An 18,180-nucleotide genomic window follows, 5' to 3' on the forward strand; every position below is an offset into this window, starting at 1 on the left:
CAGCGCTCCGGGCAGAAAAGAGGGGGCTCTTTCCTGCCCCGAAGGCGGAAGAGGTCACTAGACCACCAGGGAACTAGTAAGTAAGGGGAGGGGAGGCTAGCAATCTGCCCATTTGTCCAGAAATCCAGACAAACGGGCAGATTGGCAAAACCCATCCAGTTGCCCAGACATGCCCTCAAAAAGAGGACATGTCCGGGTAAATCTGGACATATGGTAACCCTAGTTAATGCATGGTAGCTAACTCCGCGTTAATGGCGAGACACAGTCCCTACCCCCTTATATATCCATTCCATTTCCTGTTCCATGTTCATTACGGCAGTTAGTATACATTAATGGTTAATGCCACATGCTGCCACATTTAACAGCTAACACAGCTTGGTAAATAGGCCTGTAAATGCGCATCAGTTCGTTATCTCTTACTTGTGATCGTCACATGTATGCACATCATATTTACACCAATTAATTCCAGCGCAATTTGATATGAAATGTAATTGTCTAGCATGATGTTCTCATTGTGTATAGTTTGTCCATAATTTGACTCTTGTGATCTGTGCAGATGCATGCATTTTACTCTCTTGATTGACAACTACCAATCATTGCACTATTTTCCCTCGAGGATTCCCAGGCTAGCTTTTGAAAGCTCTTCTGGACTTCCTCCAGTCTTGAACAAATATCCTTGAAACCTGATCAGAGGACATCTAGGCCCAGCTAAGAACAACCGTAATCAAGCTGCCATTTATTTGTTTATTTTATTTATTGATTGGGCGTTATTGACTGCCTTTATGAACAGATTCACCCAAAGTGGTGTATAGCAAGTCCAGTTCTACAAAAAACTTACAATTTTGTTAACAACATAACAATAGTAAAATGACCAAATACAAACATAAATACAATATATGAGGTCATCTTGGCAATATGATGCCAGTATAATACAAACAATACCATAATAGACAGCATAGGAGCCAGCTTTGTGGGTGCTTGAGCACCCCCAATATTGAGAGAATTCATTGTATGTGTCCAGGGAGGAGTTATTTCCTTTGGGCTTAGCACCCCCCAATAATTCTGAAAAGTTGGCTCCTATGATAGACAGCATGGAAGAATATTCAAATAACAGATATAACAGGATACCAGCATAATAAATCAATGAAACACCTAATAAGCAAAATAATAGAACATTCAAAAAGCATAGATATGATGCTAATGCTTTTCTATGTAGCTGTGGGGCCAAGTGCAGATATATAGAGGAGGACAAGATGGGTACGACAGCCTGAGAGGCTCCCTCAAAAACTATACCAGAAGGCCAAGACCAGCGTTGGAGCTTCCAGGTGGGTCAACGACAGGTTTAAGAGGACTCAAGGAAAAGAAATTAGCAGGTAAGAATAACTAAACACAACTGGCAGAACAAGCATGAACAATAAAGCGAAGATTGTTAAAATCGATGTAACTTCATGTATTATCTCACCGGGTTCCTGGCTAAACTTGGTTGCATCGCAGAGCGGATTTTTTAAAAATGAAGTTACAGTGATTTTAACAACCAGGATTTTAATACCTTCTTTAAGACAAGCCTTTTCAAGACACTTTGGCAGATTTGTTTGACCCCCTGAGGTAGGCCTTTGTGCCGAAACACGGTTGTGTCGGGTCATTTTACAACTTTTTACCATTAAAACTCTGACAACCTCTTTGAGTCTGCCTCACTTTTTTGTCTTGTTAAAAACCACGCTGTCTCAGATCCTGCAGGCTACTGGATTCCACAAACTGCTCTATCCTCTGTTTTGTCAGTTTTCACTAAATATACTCACCACAGAAGTCAAACTAACTGGCCTGTAGTTCCCAACCTCCTATATCTGCTTTTGCAGGGAGGTACCACATCCGACTCCAAGGACATCAGAGCTTCCCCTTAAGCTATTTTGCCCTTTACGGCCCTTGACCACTGCTAGGTGTCAACGGTGTCATTTTGAACCCAGCAGAAGCAGGAGAACCCCTAGATCAGTGTTTCCCTGGTCCGGTCCTGGAGTACCCCCTTGCCAGTCAAGTTTTCAGGATCTCCACAATGAATATGCATGAAAGAGATTTGCATATAATGGAGGCAGTGTATGCAAATCAAGTTCATGCATATTCATTGTGGAGATCCTGAAAACCTGACTGGCAAAGGATACTCCAAGACTGGACTTGGGAAACACTGTCCCAGACCACCAGGGAGTAAAAAGAAGCAGACCTGGGGAGGGGGCAGAGGGAGCCTACGGGGAACACTTTGGGAAGCTTTGGCCCTTTTAAGATGATGCCCCAGAAGCATCAGGTTGTGTTTTTTTTTTCCCTGCCCAGAAACACTAAGTCATTAGCATCTGCTTTGAGCTGATGTTACTTTTCCCATCAATAAAAGCACCTTGCTGAATAAACACACTTAGTTTGCATGATAATGAGGTGCTGCGCATTTCATTATTATGCAACTCAGTGACTTACAGTAAGATGCACAATTCTGATATTTAACATACATTAAGGGACAAACAATTCAACATTATTCCCTTCATACACATTAGTTGGCTACAGGAAACTTACTTCTGCCAAAGGAAGCGTTAAAGTATTAACTGCAAGGGTGCAGAAACGCTATGCTTTGTCTGGGGCTCTCAAAAACACCTGAAAGCCCACTTCTTCAGAAAATGTTTCTTCGATAAACCCACTAGTCAGCCTGAACAGCAACTAACACACCACAATGCTCGACCACTGATGGAATCCGACTAAGGCTGGCGTCTTCTCCAAGCGGCAACGTAACATGTACAACAGAAGTAAAATGTAAGCCACACTGAACCGACAACTCGATCGGAAAATGTGGGTTGCAAATGCTTGCATACATAAATTATTGTGTATCATTACTTGGATCTGCAGGCATCTTACAATGAAGCAGGGGCGTATCTGCGTGGGGCCACAGGGGCCTGGGCCCCCGCAGATTTCGCCCTGGACCCCCCTACTGCCGCCGTGGGTACCTTTGCTGGCGGGGGACCCCAACCCCCACCAGCAGAGGTCCGCTTCCTCCTGCCGCTGCGAGGTTTTTTAAGTTCATCGGGATTCGTCCTCCGTCACTCTGTGCTGCTGTTCAAAGAAGCAGCAAGCTGAATGCAGTTTAATTCGGACTGAGTCTGACGTCGCTGCTGCACGTTGTACATGAGTCTGACGTGCTGCACGTACAACGTGCAGCAGCGACGTCAGACTCAGTCCGAAACTGCATTCAGCTAGCAGCTTCTTTGAACAGGAGCACAGAGTGACGGAGGACGAATCCCGATGAACTTAAAAAACCTTGCAGTGGCAGGAGGAAGCGGACCTCGGCTGGTGGGGGTTGGGGTCCCCCACCAGCAAAGGTACCCACGGCGGCGGGGGGGGGGGGTCGGAAATGGCGGCAGCGGTGGCTGGGGGGGGGGGGGCTATAATGTGCCCCCTCACTCTGGCTTCGGCCCCCGCTACCGCCGACTTTCAGATACGCCCCTGCAATGAAGGGCACCTTTATATTATGCAGAATAAATTTATTTTAGACCAGAGTTTCCTAAACTGAGCGCTGCGGCCCCCTGGTGCACCGCAGCGAACTCTCAGGGGTGTCGCGGCTCATCTTGACCTCCCTTCCGCCGCCCACAATCCAGCATCGCTTTCTACTTTCCCCTCCCGCAGGTCTGGAATCTGCCGCTTCCTGCTTCTTCCCTCGCCACCGCTGCAGTGCTTGAAGCTTACATTTTTGGGCCATCTGTGATTCATACAGGCACTGTGGGGACTTCCCTCTGCCGCGTCCAGCCCTCACAACAGAAGTTACATCTGAGAGGGTCGGACACGACAGACTGGGAAGGCCCCAGAGTGCCTGCCTACCTGTGTGAATCGTGGACGGCCCGAAAACGCAAGCACTGCAGTGGCGGCGGGGGAAGGAGAACAAAGTGGCACTGACCCTGGACCTGCAGGAAGGAAGGTAGCTAGCGATGCTGGATTTGGGGAAGGCAGAGGTGTGCTGGATTTATGGGAGGAGAGGGGCTGCAGGGAATGGTGTGCTGGACTTTCTGGGAAGCGGGGGGGGGGGGGGGCTGAAGGGAAAGGGAGACCCATGTGGCCATGAGGGGGTGCAGAGACCCATGTAGTCAGAGACCCATATGGCCGGGGGGGGGGGGGGGGGGGAATGCTGTGAAAAATTGCTCAGACACTAAGGGTGCCGTGAACCAAAAAGGTTTGGCAACCCCTTTTTTACACACTATGCAAGTTGCATTTTTACTTAATTTGTGCTCTTATGCTTTACAGTTTCAGGCAGAAGACATACTCACTTTCCATATCAGGCCTTGGCCCTAGTATCTAAGTTACAGCGCTCTGTGATTATTTGAAACACTGGAGAACCTGAACCAGATAAATGTGTTGGAAAAGAGCAGTCGAAGCACAGCAAATGACAGCAGTAAAAAAAAAAAAATAATGTTCCATGCTAACTCACCCTCTATTCCTCAAGGGTGAAACATTTTTCATGGCATTTGAATCTTTCATGAAAAGCAAATCAAGGAATTGACTTGTTCTTTGATTTATGGCCACAATGTAAAAAAATTCCTTATGTTTGAAGTGTGGAAGTATTTTGATTGGAAACCACAGTGTATTGCAATGGGAGAGGAAATTTGTCTGGCTGCCAGAGAACTAACTAATACAGCCTCGGGAAAATTGTATTTTTATATCTGCCAAACAAACCTACTTAACTCTTTAAAGCGGCCTCGCCATATACGGGTTCTGTCTTTAAAAAGAGAACTTGCCCAGTAACGTTATCGTTCTTGGCACAAATCTTCTGCAGTTCATATGTTCATTTGGGGAAGAAGTTAGGTGCATTTTCATGGGATAGCTGCCAACATTTGACGGCTACTTTAATTATTGAATAGATTTATACATCCCTTTTTCCAAAGGCCATGAAAGCGATTTACAAAAAAAAAAAAGCCTGCAGCAGGATCACCAAAATTTGCCCTCTATGTCCATAAAAAGAAACATTTGCTTCTCACCTACCCTATCTACGGGATGAAGCACTACTACTACAAATCATTTCTATAGCGCTACCAGTCGTACGCAGCGCTTCACAATTGAACATGAAGAAGAGACAGTCCCTGCTCAAGAGAGCTTACAATCTAATTCAGGACAGACAGACAGGACAAATAAGGGATAAGGGTAGGACCAACAGATAGGACACATAGGGATAAGGGACTATTGAAGAGAGGAAGACAAGATAAAGGTTATGAACAAGTGAAAAGTTAGGAGTCAAAAGCAACATCAAACAGGTGGGCCTTTAGCCCGGAATTCAAGGCGGCCAGAGATGGAGCTTGATGTAGGGGCTCAGGAAGTCTATTCCAGGCATAAGGTGCGGCAAGATAAAAGGAACGGAGTCTGGAGTTAGCAGTGGAGGAGAAGGGTGCAGTTAGGGGAGATTTACCTAGTGAACGGAGTTCCTGGGAAGGAGTGTAGGGAGAGATGAGGGTGGAGAGGTAGTGAAGGGCTGCAGAGTGAATGCACTTATAGGTCACTGAGCTTGAATTGTATACGGAAACGGATAGGGAGCCAGTGAAGTGACTTCAGGAAAGGGCTGATATGAGCATAGTGACTTTGCACTACAGGCCAAACCTCCCTGTCAGTCATTGTGCAAAAAGAATCCCCCCCCATAGAGTTTTGGAGGGGAGTATAAAAGGGCCGTAAAACAAAAAATCTGTGTCACCTTTCCTCCAAAGGAATCTGGGGGAAAAGGAGAGGCTGTCAGAGCCCATAAGGGATTCAGCGTAAAAGAGGGTGTGGCCATAGATGTGGAATGGGCGGGACTGTGGGTGTTCCAAAAATCTATGCATAGGGTTATAGAATACATCTGCTCCACACCTAACTTATGTGTTGGTATTTACACTTGGCGTAAATGGACACGTTTAGAATTAGGCGCAGGCATGGCTGCTAGGTGTATTCTGTACCCCCCCCCCCCCAATTTGGGTTCTGGCCCCAAAGTATGCTAGTCCAGCTGGCGGGGGGTCCCCAGCCCTGCCAGCAGAAGATTTCCTGCAGTGATATTCGCTGCTGTGCTGCCTACCCTGGTTTCCCCTCCCTTGCGCGTATGCTTGGTTTTAATGAAATTGAGCTCAATTTCACTAAAACCGAGCATGCACACTGGGGCAGGCAGGGCGGCGCCGAGTATCACAACAGGAAGGCTTCTGCTGGCGGATCTTGGGGATCCCTGCCAGCCCAGGTGTGTGGGGCTGTGGCGGGGATCGAGAACGGCAGGGAGGAGGGGCAAAATGTGCCCCCTCCACTTTGGGCTCAGGCCCCCACCCTCCCCAAAAAAGGTCTGGCTATGCCTTTGCTACCCTATATATATATATATAATTTTTTTGTAATGTAGACGAGGGACATAGCCAGACCTCGCTGGGAGGGGGGGCCAGAGCCCGAGGTAGGGGGGCACTGTTTAGCCGCCCCCCCAGCCGCTGCCGCATTGGACCCGCCTGCCGATGACCACCTTGAATCCCCCTCCTGCCACCAACCCTCACCCGCCGTCGCCGCCCCGCCGCATCAGATACCTCAGATACCTCATTTGCTGCAGCCGAAGAGAGTCTTCTTCAGTTCAGCGTCGGAGTAGCGCCTTAGTTCAACGAAGTTCCTGCTGTGATCAGCTGGTTCTGATGCCTTACGTCCTGCACGGGGCGGGGGCGGGCAGCGACGGCGGGGGAGGGTTGGTGGCGGGAGGGGGGTTCAAGGGGATCGTCTGCAGGGGGGCCAGAGCTAAATCTATGGGGGCCCAGGCCCCCTCAGGCCCCACGTAGCTACGCCACTGATGTAGACATACCCATGGTATCTACTTGCATCATTTTTGGTTTTCTCTTAATTTCACTCCTACTTAGGACTTGAGCTTTGCCTAGCCCTATTCACCAGGATCCTTTATATTGCCTGATATACTGGTACACTGCTATTTTAAATTTTCTTCCTACTTACTGCACTAGACAGCTAATAGAAATTATTTTTATGTCTGACCTCCAAGGTCACCCTCTCCCCCTAGTAAGAAATCAGATACGAAACACTTTAACACAAATAATCAAATATAACAAAGCTTAAAACACAACAATCGCACAGAATTCATTTAAAAAAAAAAAACAAACCTTGCCCAAACAACTGGGTTTTACAAGGCTGAGCCTACAAGTGAATATATTTTGGAGAGAAGTAGACAAGATAGGGAGCAAGAAGGATTAATAAACCCAAAATCATATGAACACAGTGCTCTCTTTTTATTAATTTTTATTAAAATAAATTCTAACCCTCGAAGATCTCCTACTGCATGTCTACCCAACTCTGATGGAAACAAATATATCACAGCTAGGAAATCATGTCACTTACTTAGATAATGTCCAGTCAAGGAGGTCCCCGCTGTTTGTCGCGACGTCATTTCCGTCTTGCCCCGGTGGGCTGGTAGAAGTCATTGGAGTGGGAGATTGTGATGACAAGGAATCCATGCTGCCCATAGGCGTGTCCTCTTTGCGGAAGCTGTGATTGCTGACTAGATAAGGAAAGATATAACACACGTTCACAATGGGAAAAAACAAATGAAGGCTTTCCAAAAATACTAGGACAAGAGGACATGCAATGAAGCTACTAAGTATTAAATTTAAAACACATCAGAGAAAATATTTCTTCACTCAAAGTTTAAATAAACTCTAGAATTCATTGTCAGAGAATGTGGTAAAAGTAGTTAGCTTAGCAGGTTTAAAAAAAAGATTGTATATTTTCCTAAAAGAAAAGTCCACAAGCCATTATTAAGATGGACTTGGGAAAATCCACTGCTTATTTCTAGGATACATAAATAGACAAAAAGGAGAGCTAGTTGACACAACAGAATGAAGGGGCGTCTCATACAGTCACATAGACACTTGTGCGTGCCTGGCTTATATTGAGCCAATATATTCGTGACGAGATGTAATCATGGACTGCCCCCAACCACCTGTGATGCACGGAAATTGCGTTTTGTGAATTACCTTATATACAATTCTAAGTGAGTATATTTAAATATCTTATTGTGATCATCACTCTTTTTTAGTGTGATTTTTTCTTCTGTGCATTCACGGGGTTTAAAGTCTTCGATTGAAAAAACTTATAATACTGTTGTAGTCCAACAAAGCAATAAAAGGACAAGTATATATTAAACTTATCTCTTTATCTTTGGAAGCTGCGAGTTGCTGTGTTGCCTTCACTCAGGCGATTATTCTATCTCTCGCGCTTCACTTGTAGAACCTTGTAGAGGCTTGATCAGATCTCCTAAACAGTGCCCGCCCGACAGGAGCCTGTTTCGCTATTGTTAGCTTTGTCAAGGGCTATCGGCTTATCGGCTGCCTATATCGAACTTTGTTAAAACATAAGCCGATAGCCCTTGACAAAGCTAACAATAGCGAAACAGGCTCCTGTCGGGCGGGCACTGTTTAGGAGATCTGATCAAGCCTCTACAAGGTTCTACAAGTGAAGCGCGAGAGATAGAATAATCGCCTGAGTGAAGGCAACACAGCAACTCGCAGCTTCCAAAGATAAAGAGATAAGTTTAATATATACTTGTCCTTTTATTGCTTTGTTGGACTACAACAGTATTATAAGTTTTTTCAATCGAAGACTTTAAACCCCGTGAATGCACAGAAGAAAAAATCACACTAAAAAAGAGTGATGATCACAATAAGATATTTAAATATACTCACTTAGAATTGTATATAAGGTAATTCACAAAACGCAATTTCCGTGCATCACAGGTGGTTGGGGGCAGTCCATGATTACATCTCGTCACGAATATATTGGCTCAATATAAGCCAGGCACGCACAAGTGTCTATGTGACTGTATGAGACGCCCCTTCATTCTGTTGTGTCAACTAGCTCTCCTTTTTGTCTATTTATGTATGCTACAATTATATTAAGGTAGAGCTTAGCCATCATACTTCTTTTTTATATTTCTAGGATAAGCAGCATAAAATGTGTTTTACTGTTCTGGGATCTTGCAGGTACTTGTGACCTGAATTGGCCACTGTTGGAAAGAAGATACTGGGCCTGATGGAGTTTTGGTTTGTCCCAGCTATGTAAATGACTGAATACTTGGAGATGTTGTACAGTAGTTTCCCTTCCCTCCCCCCCACCCCCACCTCCCTTGCTCCGAAACTGATTTTGGCTCTGTCCTGCAGAGACTTACACCTGCACATCCCTTTCTGCAGGATTCCAAATTACTTAGAAGAGATGTCTGACAGGTCAATTCACTACAACTTCCCCCTCCCACACACCCTATTTCTGTGCTTATGGAGGAAAAAATCATGAAGAATCAGGCTCTATAAGTATAATACAGTGTAACTGCTCACAGCACAGGTCTTATAAATAGAAAAAAATATACAGAAATAAAACAACAAACAACAACAAAAAAACCCCCACCATATTTCCTGTCAGACAGATTGCAAGACAACCTAAAGAATCTCAACCGTGGAGAAGAATTTGCCCTAACAAGACAATAATTAACGTTCCTTTTAAAAAAGACACAGTAAGCAGGAGTTATACGACAAGCAGGCAATTGTAAGCCATAGGATTCCTAAGGCTCTGTTTCCCAAGTCCGAGCCTGGATTACCCCTTGTCAGTCAGGATATCCACACTGAATATACATGAAAGAGATTTGCATATAATGGAGGCAGTGTGTGCAAATCAAGTTCATGCATATTCATTGTAGATATCAGGGGCATAGCTAGGTGGGGCCACGGGGGCATGGGCCCCCACAGATTTAGCCCTGGCCCCCTCTACTTTCTACCCCCCTGGCCCTCCTCCGCCACTCGATTTTAATAGAAGTAGGTCTTGTCAGACAAAACTGATTAATTTCTTTAACTTGGTGGTGAGAGAGAGTGTGGTAAAAGCAGTTTGCTTAGCAGGGTTTAAAAAAGGTTTGGATACTTTCCTAAAAGAAAAGTCCATAAGAGATGGACATGGGGAAAATCCACTGCTTATTTCTAGGATAAGCAGCATACAATCTGTTTTACTGTTCTGGGATCTTGCCAGGTACTTGTGACCTGGATTGGCCACTGTTGGAAACAGGTGGGCTTGATGGATCTTCGGTCTGTGCCAGAGGTGAGATGCGCTACACAGCCCGGTAACAAGGAGGGGGGCACCGGTGGAGGGGGGGAACGGCGGCGACGACTTCAGGGAGGGTAGCGGGGCGGGGCACAGGGCGGAGAATAGCGGGAGGCGGAACTGGGAAGAAAGAGAAGAGAGAAAGGGAGGGGCGAGCCAGGGCAGCTTAAACTTTGGATTTTTGGCAAGCGGGGAGCAGCGGCGACCTCGGGTGGTGGGGGGGGGGGCAAGGACGCTCATAAAGGACGCTCCTGACGAGCGCCTTTGCCCCCTCCCGAAACACACGTGTTTTGGGGTTTTTTTTGTTTTGTTTTGACGTTTTGGGACATGCGCAGAGCAGCCAGCATAACGCTTGGCTGCTCTGCGCATGCCTTACGGGCTGATTACGGACGTTTTTACCGAAGGGTTAGTGAATGCAAGTGAGCTGCAATGAAAAGCTCATTTGCATTCCCTATCCTTTGTGCATTCTTTGTTTTTTTACATTCGGTAACTTCTTTAACGTTCTAGATTTTTTTACGTACGGTTCATGCATCTGGGCCTTTCTTTTCATACCAACTTGAATAATATAAACAAAACTTTAAACTGTAATATGGTATCTTACCAGCAACCAATACAGAGGTGGCTAGCTTTAATAGGCACCTATAATAATATCGGCTGCAGTGAACTGTGCGAGTTACAGTGGTATCAGCTCCCCAACTCTTCACTCTAATACTCACCCTCCCCTCACCTGCGCTGCAGACTCACTGCCAGCTTCACCTCTGAAAATTATTTTTGTTTTCTTCCAGGGGCAAAGCCAGACCTCGACGGGAGAGGGGGCCAGAACCCAAATTGTGTGTGTGTGTGTGGGGGAGGGGGGGGGGAGGGGAGAAACACATTTCGGCCCGCCTACCCACCGCCACACAAAGGTATCTTGGCTGGTGGGGCTCCCCAGCCCCCGCCAGCTGAAGTGTTTGTCACGCACTGGTCTCACATTGCCTGCCCTGCCCTGTTCTCAGTCGTGCCGTGCACGCTCAGTTTCACTAAAACACGTGTGAACGGCACAACTGAGAAGAGCAGGGTAGACAATATGGCAAGACCAGCGAGGGACAAACACTTCAGCTGGGAACCGCCCTCCAGCCAAACTGGGGACCCCAGAGCTAATATGGGGGGCCAGGCCCCCGTGCCCCCCCCCCCCCCCCCCATAGTTACACCACTGTTTTCTTCTGGCACCATGTGGCTCTCGGTGAGTCTCAGCCCCATATTATCCTGATTCTCGCATTATTCCCATGAAATTGTATGAGAGCAGCACAGGGCTCAAATTCACTTAAAGCCAGTAGAAAACAAAACAAATTTTCTAGATTTGGCAGGGGTAGCAATGGCTGTGGAAAAGCTGAGGGGCGATTAACAAACCGGGGGACAGGTGGACTTGGAGGGGAAGACGGTGGAAACAGGATGGTACAGGATGACAGGTGGGGAGTCGTACTAACTAGAATCGGACTGGAGAAATATGTGGACTGAAGGAAGAATGTGTGGGGATAGCAAGTGAGGAAAATGGGGGTGAAGGCATGATAAAGAGCTGGGGGGGGGGGGGGGGGGGGGAGAAGCCCTGGAACAGAAGAGACTGTGGGAAGTGAAAGTGTATTCCAACAACCAGGCTGGCAATCACGTTGAAGTTTTATGCCAGAGACCCTTGCTCAGAAGATAGTGACGATCGCTAATTAAACTCTGGAATTCGTTGCCGGAGAACGTGGTGAAGGCGGTTAGCTTAGCAGAGTTTAAAAAGGGGTTAGACGGTTTCCTAAAGGACAAGTCCATAAACCACTACTAAATGGACTTGGGAAAAACCCACAATTCCAGGAATAACATGTATAGAATGTTTGTACGTTTGGGAAGCTCGCCAGGTGCCCTTGGCCTGGATTGGCCACTGTCGTGGACAGGATGCTGGGCTCGATGGACCCTTGGTCTTTTCCCAGTGTGGCATTACTTATGTACTTATGATTTACTGTGCCAGGGACAGAAGGAATGGCTTTCTTGTCAGTTTCTAAGGCTGTCACTTTGGCACCTTCCCCGCTACAGTAAAATTTCAAATAAACACACCACAAGCCTCCTCCTCCTCCTCCTCCTGTACAGGAACAGCCATGCTTCATTTCTACATTCACCTAGGGTTCTAATACACAACAGGTCCTGTAAACTCTCTTTTAAACAAACGTGACAAGTAAACCTCCCCATATCAGTTAAAAAAATTTTTTAGGGGAGGAAATGTCCCATTTAAAGCCAGCTAACATGTGCTGTGTGATCTATAATCACAATAGTTGTTTTGAAACCACCCTTTATTTGAAGCTAGAGATTGCTTCAGCAACAGATATTAATCAGAACCTAATCACTCCTCTTCATCTGAGTCAGCTTCCTTGGCTAAGAAGAAAAAAAAAAAAACAACATCCCTGAAACCTAGACAGCAGCTACTTCAGCATAACAGTGATCAGCCCCTTCATTTTTCGCCTTCCCACTGCTCCCAACATCCCCCCCCCCCCCACCCCGCACCCAAAAGCACATCTAAAAACAACAGAGAAAGTTACAGGATACGGGACAGCAGGTATTACCTGAAGATTCAAGTCTGTTTGTATGGGGGGATGGGTAAGGGAAAGACTGATTGAGAGAAGGGGATGGAATTTGAAATACCACCTTTCTGTGGTTACAAAGTACCGTATTTTTCGGACTATAAGACACACTTTTTTCCTCCCAAATTTGGGAGGAAAATGGGGGGTGCGTCTTATAGTCCGAATGTAGACTCCCTCCCCGTTACAGGCACCTCCCTCCGTTACAGGCTCCCTCCCTCCCTCCGTTACATAGTAAACATAGTAGATGACGGCAGAAAAAGACCTGCACGGTCCATACAGTCTGCCCAAGAAGATAAATTCATATGTGCTACTTTTTTATTTGTACTATCCTCTTCAGTGCACAGACCGTATAAGTCTGGCCAGCCCTATCCCCGCCTCCCAACCACCAGCTCTGGAACAGACCGTATAAGTCTGCCCAGCACTATCCCTGCCTCCCACCACCGGCTCTGGCACAGACCGTATAAGTCTGCCCAGCACTATCCCCGCCTCCCAACCACCAGCCCCGGCACAGACCGTATAAGTCTGCCCAGCACTAGTATAAGTCTGCCCAGCACCCCTCTCTCCCTCCGTTGGAATTTTAAAACTCCTCACCTCGTCGGTGTGTGTGACTCGCGGTAGCAGCAGCGCTTCAGCGTGCACGTTGCTCTTCACTCAGCCTTCTCTCTCTCAACCCTCTGGTCCCGCCCTTGTGGGCGGGACCACAGAGCTGAGAGAGAGAAGGCTGGCTGAGTGAAGAGCGACGTGCACGCTGAAGCACTGCTGCTACCGCGAGTCACACCGACGAGGTGAGGATGAGTTTTAAAATTCCAACGGAGGGAGATGCCTGTAACGGAGGGAGTCTGTGCCTGTAAAGGAGGGAGGGTGCCTGGAACTATTTTTCGGACTATAAGATGCACTTTTTTTTTTCCCTCCAAATTTGGGAGGAAAACCTAGGTGCGTCTTATGGTCCGCTGCGTCTTATAGTCTGAAAAATACAGTAGTTTGCATGTTATATACAGGTACTTATTTTGCACCTGGGGCAATGGAGGATAAAGTAACTTACCCAGGGTCACAGGGAACTGAAGTGGGAATTGAACCCAGTACCCCTGGTTGTCAAGCCACTGCACTAACTGCTATTTATTTATTTGTTACATTTATACCCCACATTTTCCCACCTATTTGCAGGCTCAAAGTGGTTTACAAAGTATCGTAAAGGCGTTTGTCATTACGGTTGGTAACAAATACGAGACTGTGTTGTGGTCACATGAAGTAGAAGTATATCAGGCATCATAGGGTCGAGGGGGAAGAGGAAGAAAATTGTCCAGTACGATCTTTGATTATGTTGTGTTGCTGGGTGTTGGATCGGTGGGATAAGCTTTTTTGAAGAGGTGGGTTTTCAATGATTTCTTGAAGTTTAGGTGGTCATGTATTGTTTTCACTACAAACGGGCCCATTCCATAGTTGTGCGCTTATGTAGGAGAAGCTAGATGCGTGAGTTGTTTTGTATTTTAGCCCTTTACAGTTTGGGTAATGTAGGTTTAGGTATGATCGTGTTAGGCTATTCCTCCACTCTGGAAGGAATAGATGGGAGATTATAAGAAAATGAAGCCTCTCATCTTGGGATCCAATGTGGCTTTACGAAGGAGGTATCTTGCTTGTATGAGAGAAAGAGAGAGAGAGAGAGATATGAACATGATGACTGTGCTTTTACATAGAAATATTTTGTATGCTATTTGCTTAATATATTAATAAATAATTTTCAAGCATACCTGGATAGGTTGCCTTCTTACTGTAGGGTACCTGGAATCTTGCAGTATGGATGCCTTTACTAAAAACTGTATGACTTTGCCTTACATCTGTAGGTGCCAGACGTCAGACTCACAGAAACAGAAGCCTGCGCGGCTGCAAGGGCAGGCTTCTACATGGAATGTTGCTAGTGGAATAGCAACATTCCATGTAGAATCTCAAATAGTAGCAACATTCCATCTGGAATCTCCAATAGTAGCAACATTCCATGTATTATCTCAAATAGGGAAAGAGAAATTTGACTTGATATACTGCCTTTCTGAGGTTTTTGCAACTACATTCAAAGCGGTTTATGTATGCTCAGGTACTTATTTTGTACCAGGGGCAATGGAGGGTTAAGTGACTTGCCCAGAGTCACAAGGAGCTGCAGTGGGAATTGAACCACAGGATCAAAGTCTGCTGCACTAACCAGTGAATCACTCGAATGCCTAATTTAACCTGTGGTAGACTTGGCCTGTAAACTTGAATGCTTTCCCAGCCTCCCGCTCTGTGCTAGTTCTACTTCATCAGACTGACCTTCTATTGTTTGTTTTATCCCTTATCTTTCTACTGCTGCTTGTTCTGGAACTGTTCAGCACTTGTTACTCACTAATTTAGCATTTATTGGTTTCCTTCCTGTTTTAGCTATATTGCCTTGTATTTAGAGAGTACAATGAAATGCTTTATATTTTTGAAGATAAATGACATTTTCTCATAACTCATACTCAGGTCATAACTATCTATAGCACCCTTAAAAAAAAAAGATGTCGATACACATAATTATGCACCAATTTAAAAAAACATACTGTGGAGATCAGACGAAGGTATTCTCACCAGCACTCAGGATTGCCCTAAAGACCTAGGGCCTTGTTTACTAAGCTGTGCTGTAGGCACGCTAGCATTTTTAGTGCACGCTATAAATTAGTGCACATTAACGCTAGAGACACCCATATATTCCCATGGGTGTCTCTAGCGTTAGTGTGCATAAATATGGCAATACTTACGTACTTATAAGTACATTCCTATAAATGCATTCACTCTGCAGCTCCTCAGTACCTCTCCACTCTCATCTCTCCCTACACCAGTGGCGTTCTTAGGGGGAGACGGTGGGTGCGGTCTGCTCCAGGTGCACGCCGTCGGGGGGGGGTGCCGCACGCGCCTGTCCTCCGTTGTTCCATACTTCTTCTCTGCCCCGAAACAGGTTACTTCCTGTTCCAGGGCAGAGAAGAAGCATGGAACAACGGAGGACAGGCACGCGCGGCACACACCCCCCCCCCCCCCCCCCGGCGTGCACCCGGCGGGGGGGGGGGGTCCTTCATGGGGGTGTCCTTTCGCCGGGGGGGGGGGGGGGGCGCTGCACCCGGGGGGGGACGGGGCGCATCGGCGATCCGCCCCGGGTGCCAGCCCCCCCCCCAGGAATGCCACTGCCCTACACTCCTCCCCGGGAACTCCGTTCACTGGGTAAATCTCTCTTACCTGCACTCTTTTCCTCCACCGCTAACTCCAGACTCCGTTCCTTTTACCTTGCTGCACCATATGCCTGGAATAGACTTCCTGAGCCGGTACATCAAGCTCCATCTCTGGCCGTCTTCAAATCTAAGCTAAAAGCCCACCTTTTTGATGCTGCTTTTAACTCCTAACCCTTATTCACTTGTTCAGAACCCTTATTTTATCATCCTCACTTTAATATTCCCTTATCTCTTGTTTGCCCTATTTGTCTGTCCTAATTAGATTGTAAGCTCTGTCGAGCAGGGACTGTCTCTTCATGTTCAAGTGTACAGCGCTGCGTACGTCTAGTAGTGCTTTAGAAATGATAAGTAGTAGTAGTAGTACTTATGATAAGTTTTAGCGTGTGCTACAAACGCTAGCGCACCTTAGTAAACAGGGCCCCTAGTGAGGCTCCCCTCCTCCACATAAACACTGCAAGTAAAGAGAGAATCTAGGGGATCTTTTGCTAAGTTGTGGTAGCATTTTTAGCTACTGGTAGAAATCAGCTGGCCATAAATGCTGTGACGCCCTTAGTATAATGGGCATAAGTACATAAGTATTGCCACACTGGGACAGACCAAAGGTCCATCAAGCCCAGCATCCTGTTTCCAACAGTAGCCAATCCAGGTCACAGATACCTCGCAAGATCCTGAAAAAGTTTAATACATTTTATGCTGCTTATCCCAGAAATAGCAGTAGATTTTCTCCAAGTCAATTTAATAATGGTCTACGGACTTTTTCTTTAGGAAGCTGGCCAGAGCTTTTTTAAACTCCGCTAAGCTAACCACCTTTACCACATTCTCTAGCAATGAATTCCAGAGTTTAATTACACGTTGAGTGAAAATTTTCTCTGATTCATTTTACATTTACTACTTTGTAGCTTCATCACATGCCCTTAAGTACTAGTACTTTTGGAAAGCGTAAACAGATGCTTCACGTCTACCCGTTCCACTCCACTCATTATTTTATAGACCTCTATCATATCTCCCCTCAGCCGCCTTTTCTCCAAGCTGAAGAGCCCTAGCCGCTTCAGCTTTTCCCCATAGGGAAGTCGTCCCATCTCCTTTATCATTTTCATCGCCCTTCTCTGAACCTTTTCTAATTCCACTATATCTTTTTTGAGATACGGTGACCACTCTGCTTACTTTTTAATCGAGGGCCCCTTTTACCAAGCTGCGGCAAAAGGGGGTAGGAGCTGGTGTCGGCGAGTGTTTTACACGTGTGCCGAGGCCCCCTTTTACCGCAGCCGGTAAAAGGGGAAAGTCTTGCTTTCTTGCAGGAAATGGATGGGTGGCAAGTAAAGCACTTGCCGCACAGCCGTCTCGGGGGATGGCGGTAAGAGCTCCCGCGCTAACCTGGCAGTAACCGGATTACCGCTGGGTACAGTCCGGCGCTACAAAAATTTTTTTTAAAAAATTTTGTAGCGCCGGAAATGACGGAGCGGTAGGGCTGGGAAGTACCACCGGGCTGCTGCGGTAGCCTGGCGGTACTTCTGTTATAGCCCACGTTGGACTTACCGCCGCTTAGTAAAAGGAGTCCCCAGTTAATACACAGCATTAAAAACAACAGAAACTCAGTAACACACGGCACCTTCCGCCATTCTCTGCTCAAGCAATTATATGACTGTTCCCCAGCCTGGCTGTTGCACTCTGCCATTCCCCTCATATCAACAGCTGCACAGGTTTGTTGTAAAACACCACTTCAATACTTGCAATCTCATACCTGACTGGCTTAATTCTAAGGACAACAGCAGGACAGGAATCCAGCGAATTCAATTAGATCTCAATCAGTCATTCCGCCAGGAAAAATAAAAACAGCACTGAAGGCAGGTTCGCTGCTTTAGTTTCCGCAGGAGATATTCATCCTAGCTTAATGGCAAGACAGCAATTCATCGTTTTATGACTGCCTCCAGGTAAAGTAGATTCTGGCATCATTTTTTTGTAAGCATTATGTCCTTCCAATTAAACTAGAAACACTGAAATATGCAGAGAAACTGAATGCAGAAGAACCCTTCTAATCTTTCCATTTCCTCCTACCTGAGGTAATATTCACTGATCTAATCCTATTCGCTTCCCACAACTTTATCCCATATTTCCTTAAAGTTCAACATGGCTTTTGCCAAAATGCATCCTAAGTGCCTAAGGATTGCCATATGGGGTTAGACCAAAGATCCAAAAAGCTTAGTGTCCTGTTTCCAATAGTAGCCAGTTCAGGTCGCAAGTACCTGACAGGA

At 46.3% G+C, this 18,180-nt stretch overlaps 1 protein-coding gene across 1 annotated transcript in view; it reads right to left on the reverse strand.

Annotated features, from left to right (window-relative positions):
• Positions 1-18,180, reverse strand: part of ARHGAP10 (Rho GTPase activating protein 10) — a 503,009-nt gene that overhangs the window by 55,727 nt on the left and 429,102 nt on the right. The window contains exon 20 of the mRNA XM_030191662.1: positions 7,357-7,516. Coding sequence (XP_030047522.1) covers positions 7,357-7,516 — 160 coding nt within the window. The remainder of the gene's footprint in view (positions 1-7,356; positions 7,517-18,180) is intronic.

This window comes from Microcaecilia unicolor, chromosome 2, assembly GCF_901765095.1.
Source record: "Microcaecilia unicolor chromosome 2, aMicUni1.1, whole genome shotgun sequence".
Taxonomy (NCBI): Eukaryota; Metazoa; Chordata; class Amphibia; order Gymnophiona; family Siphonopidae; genus Microcaecilia; species Microcaecilia unicolor.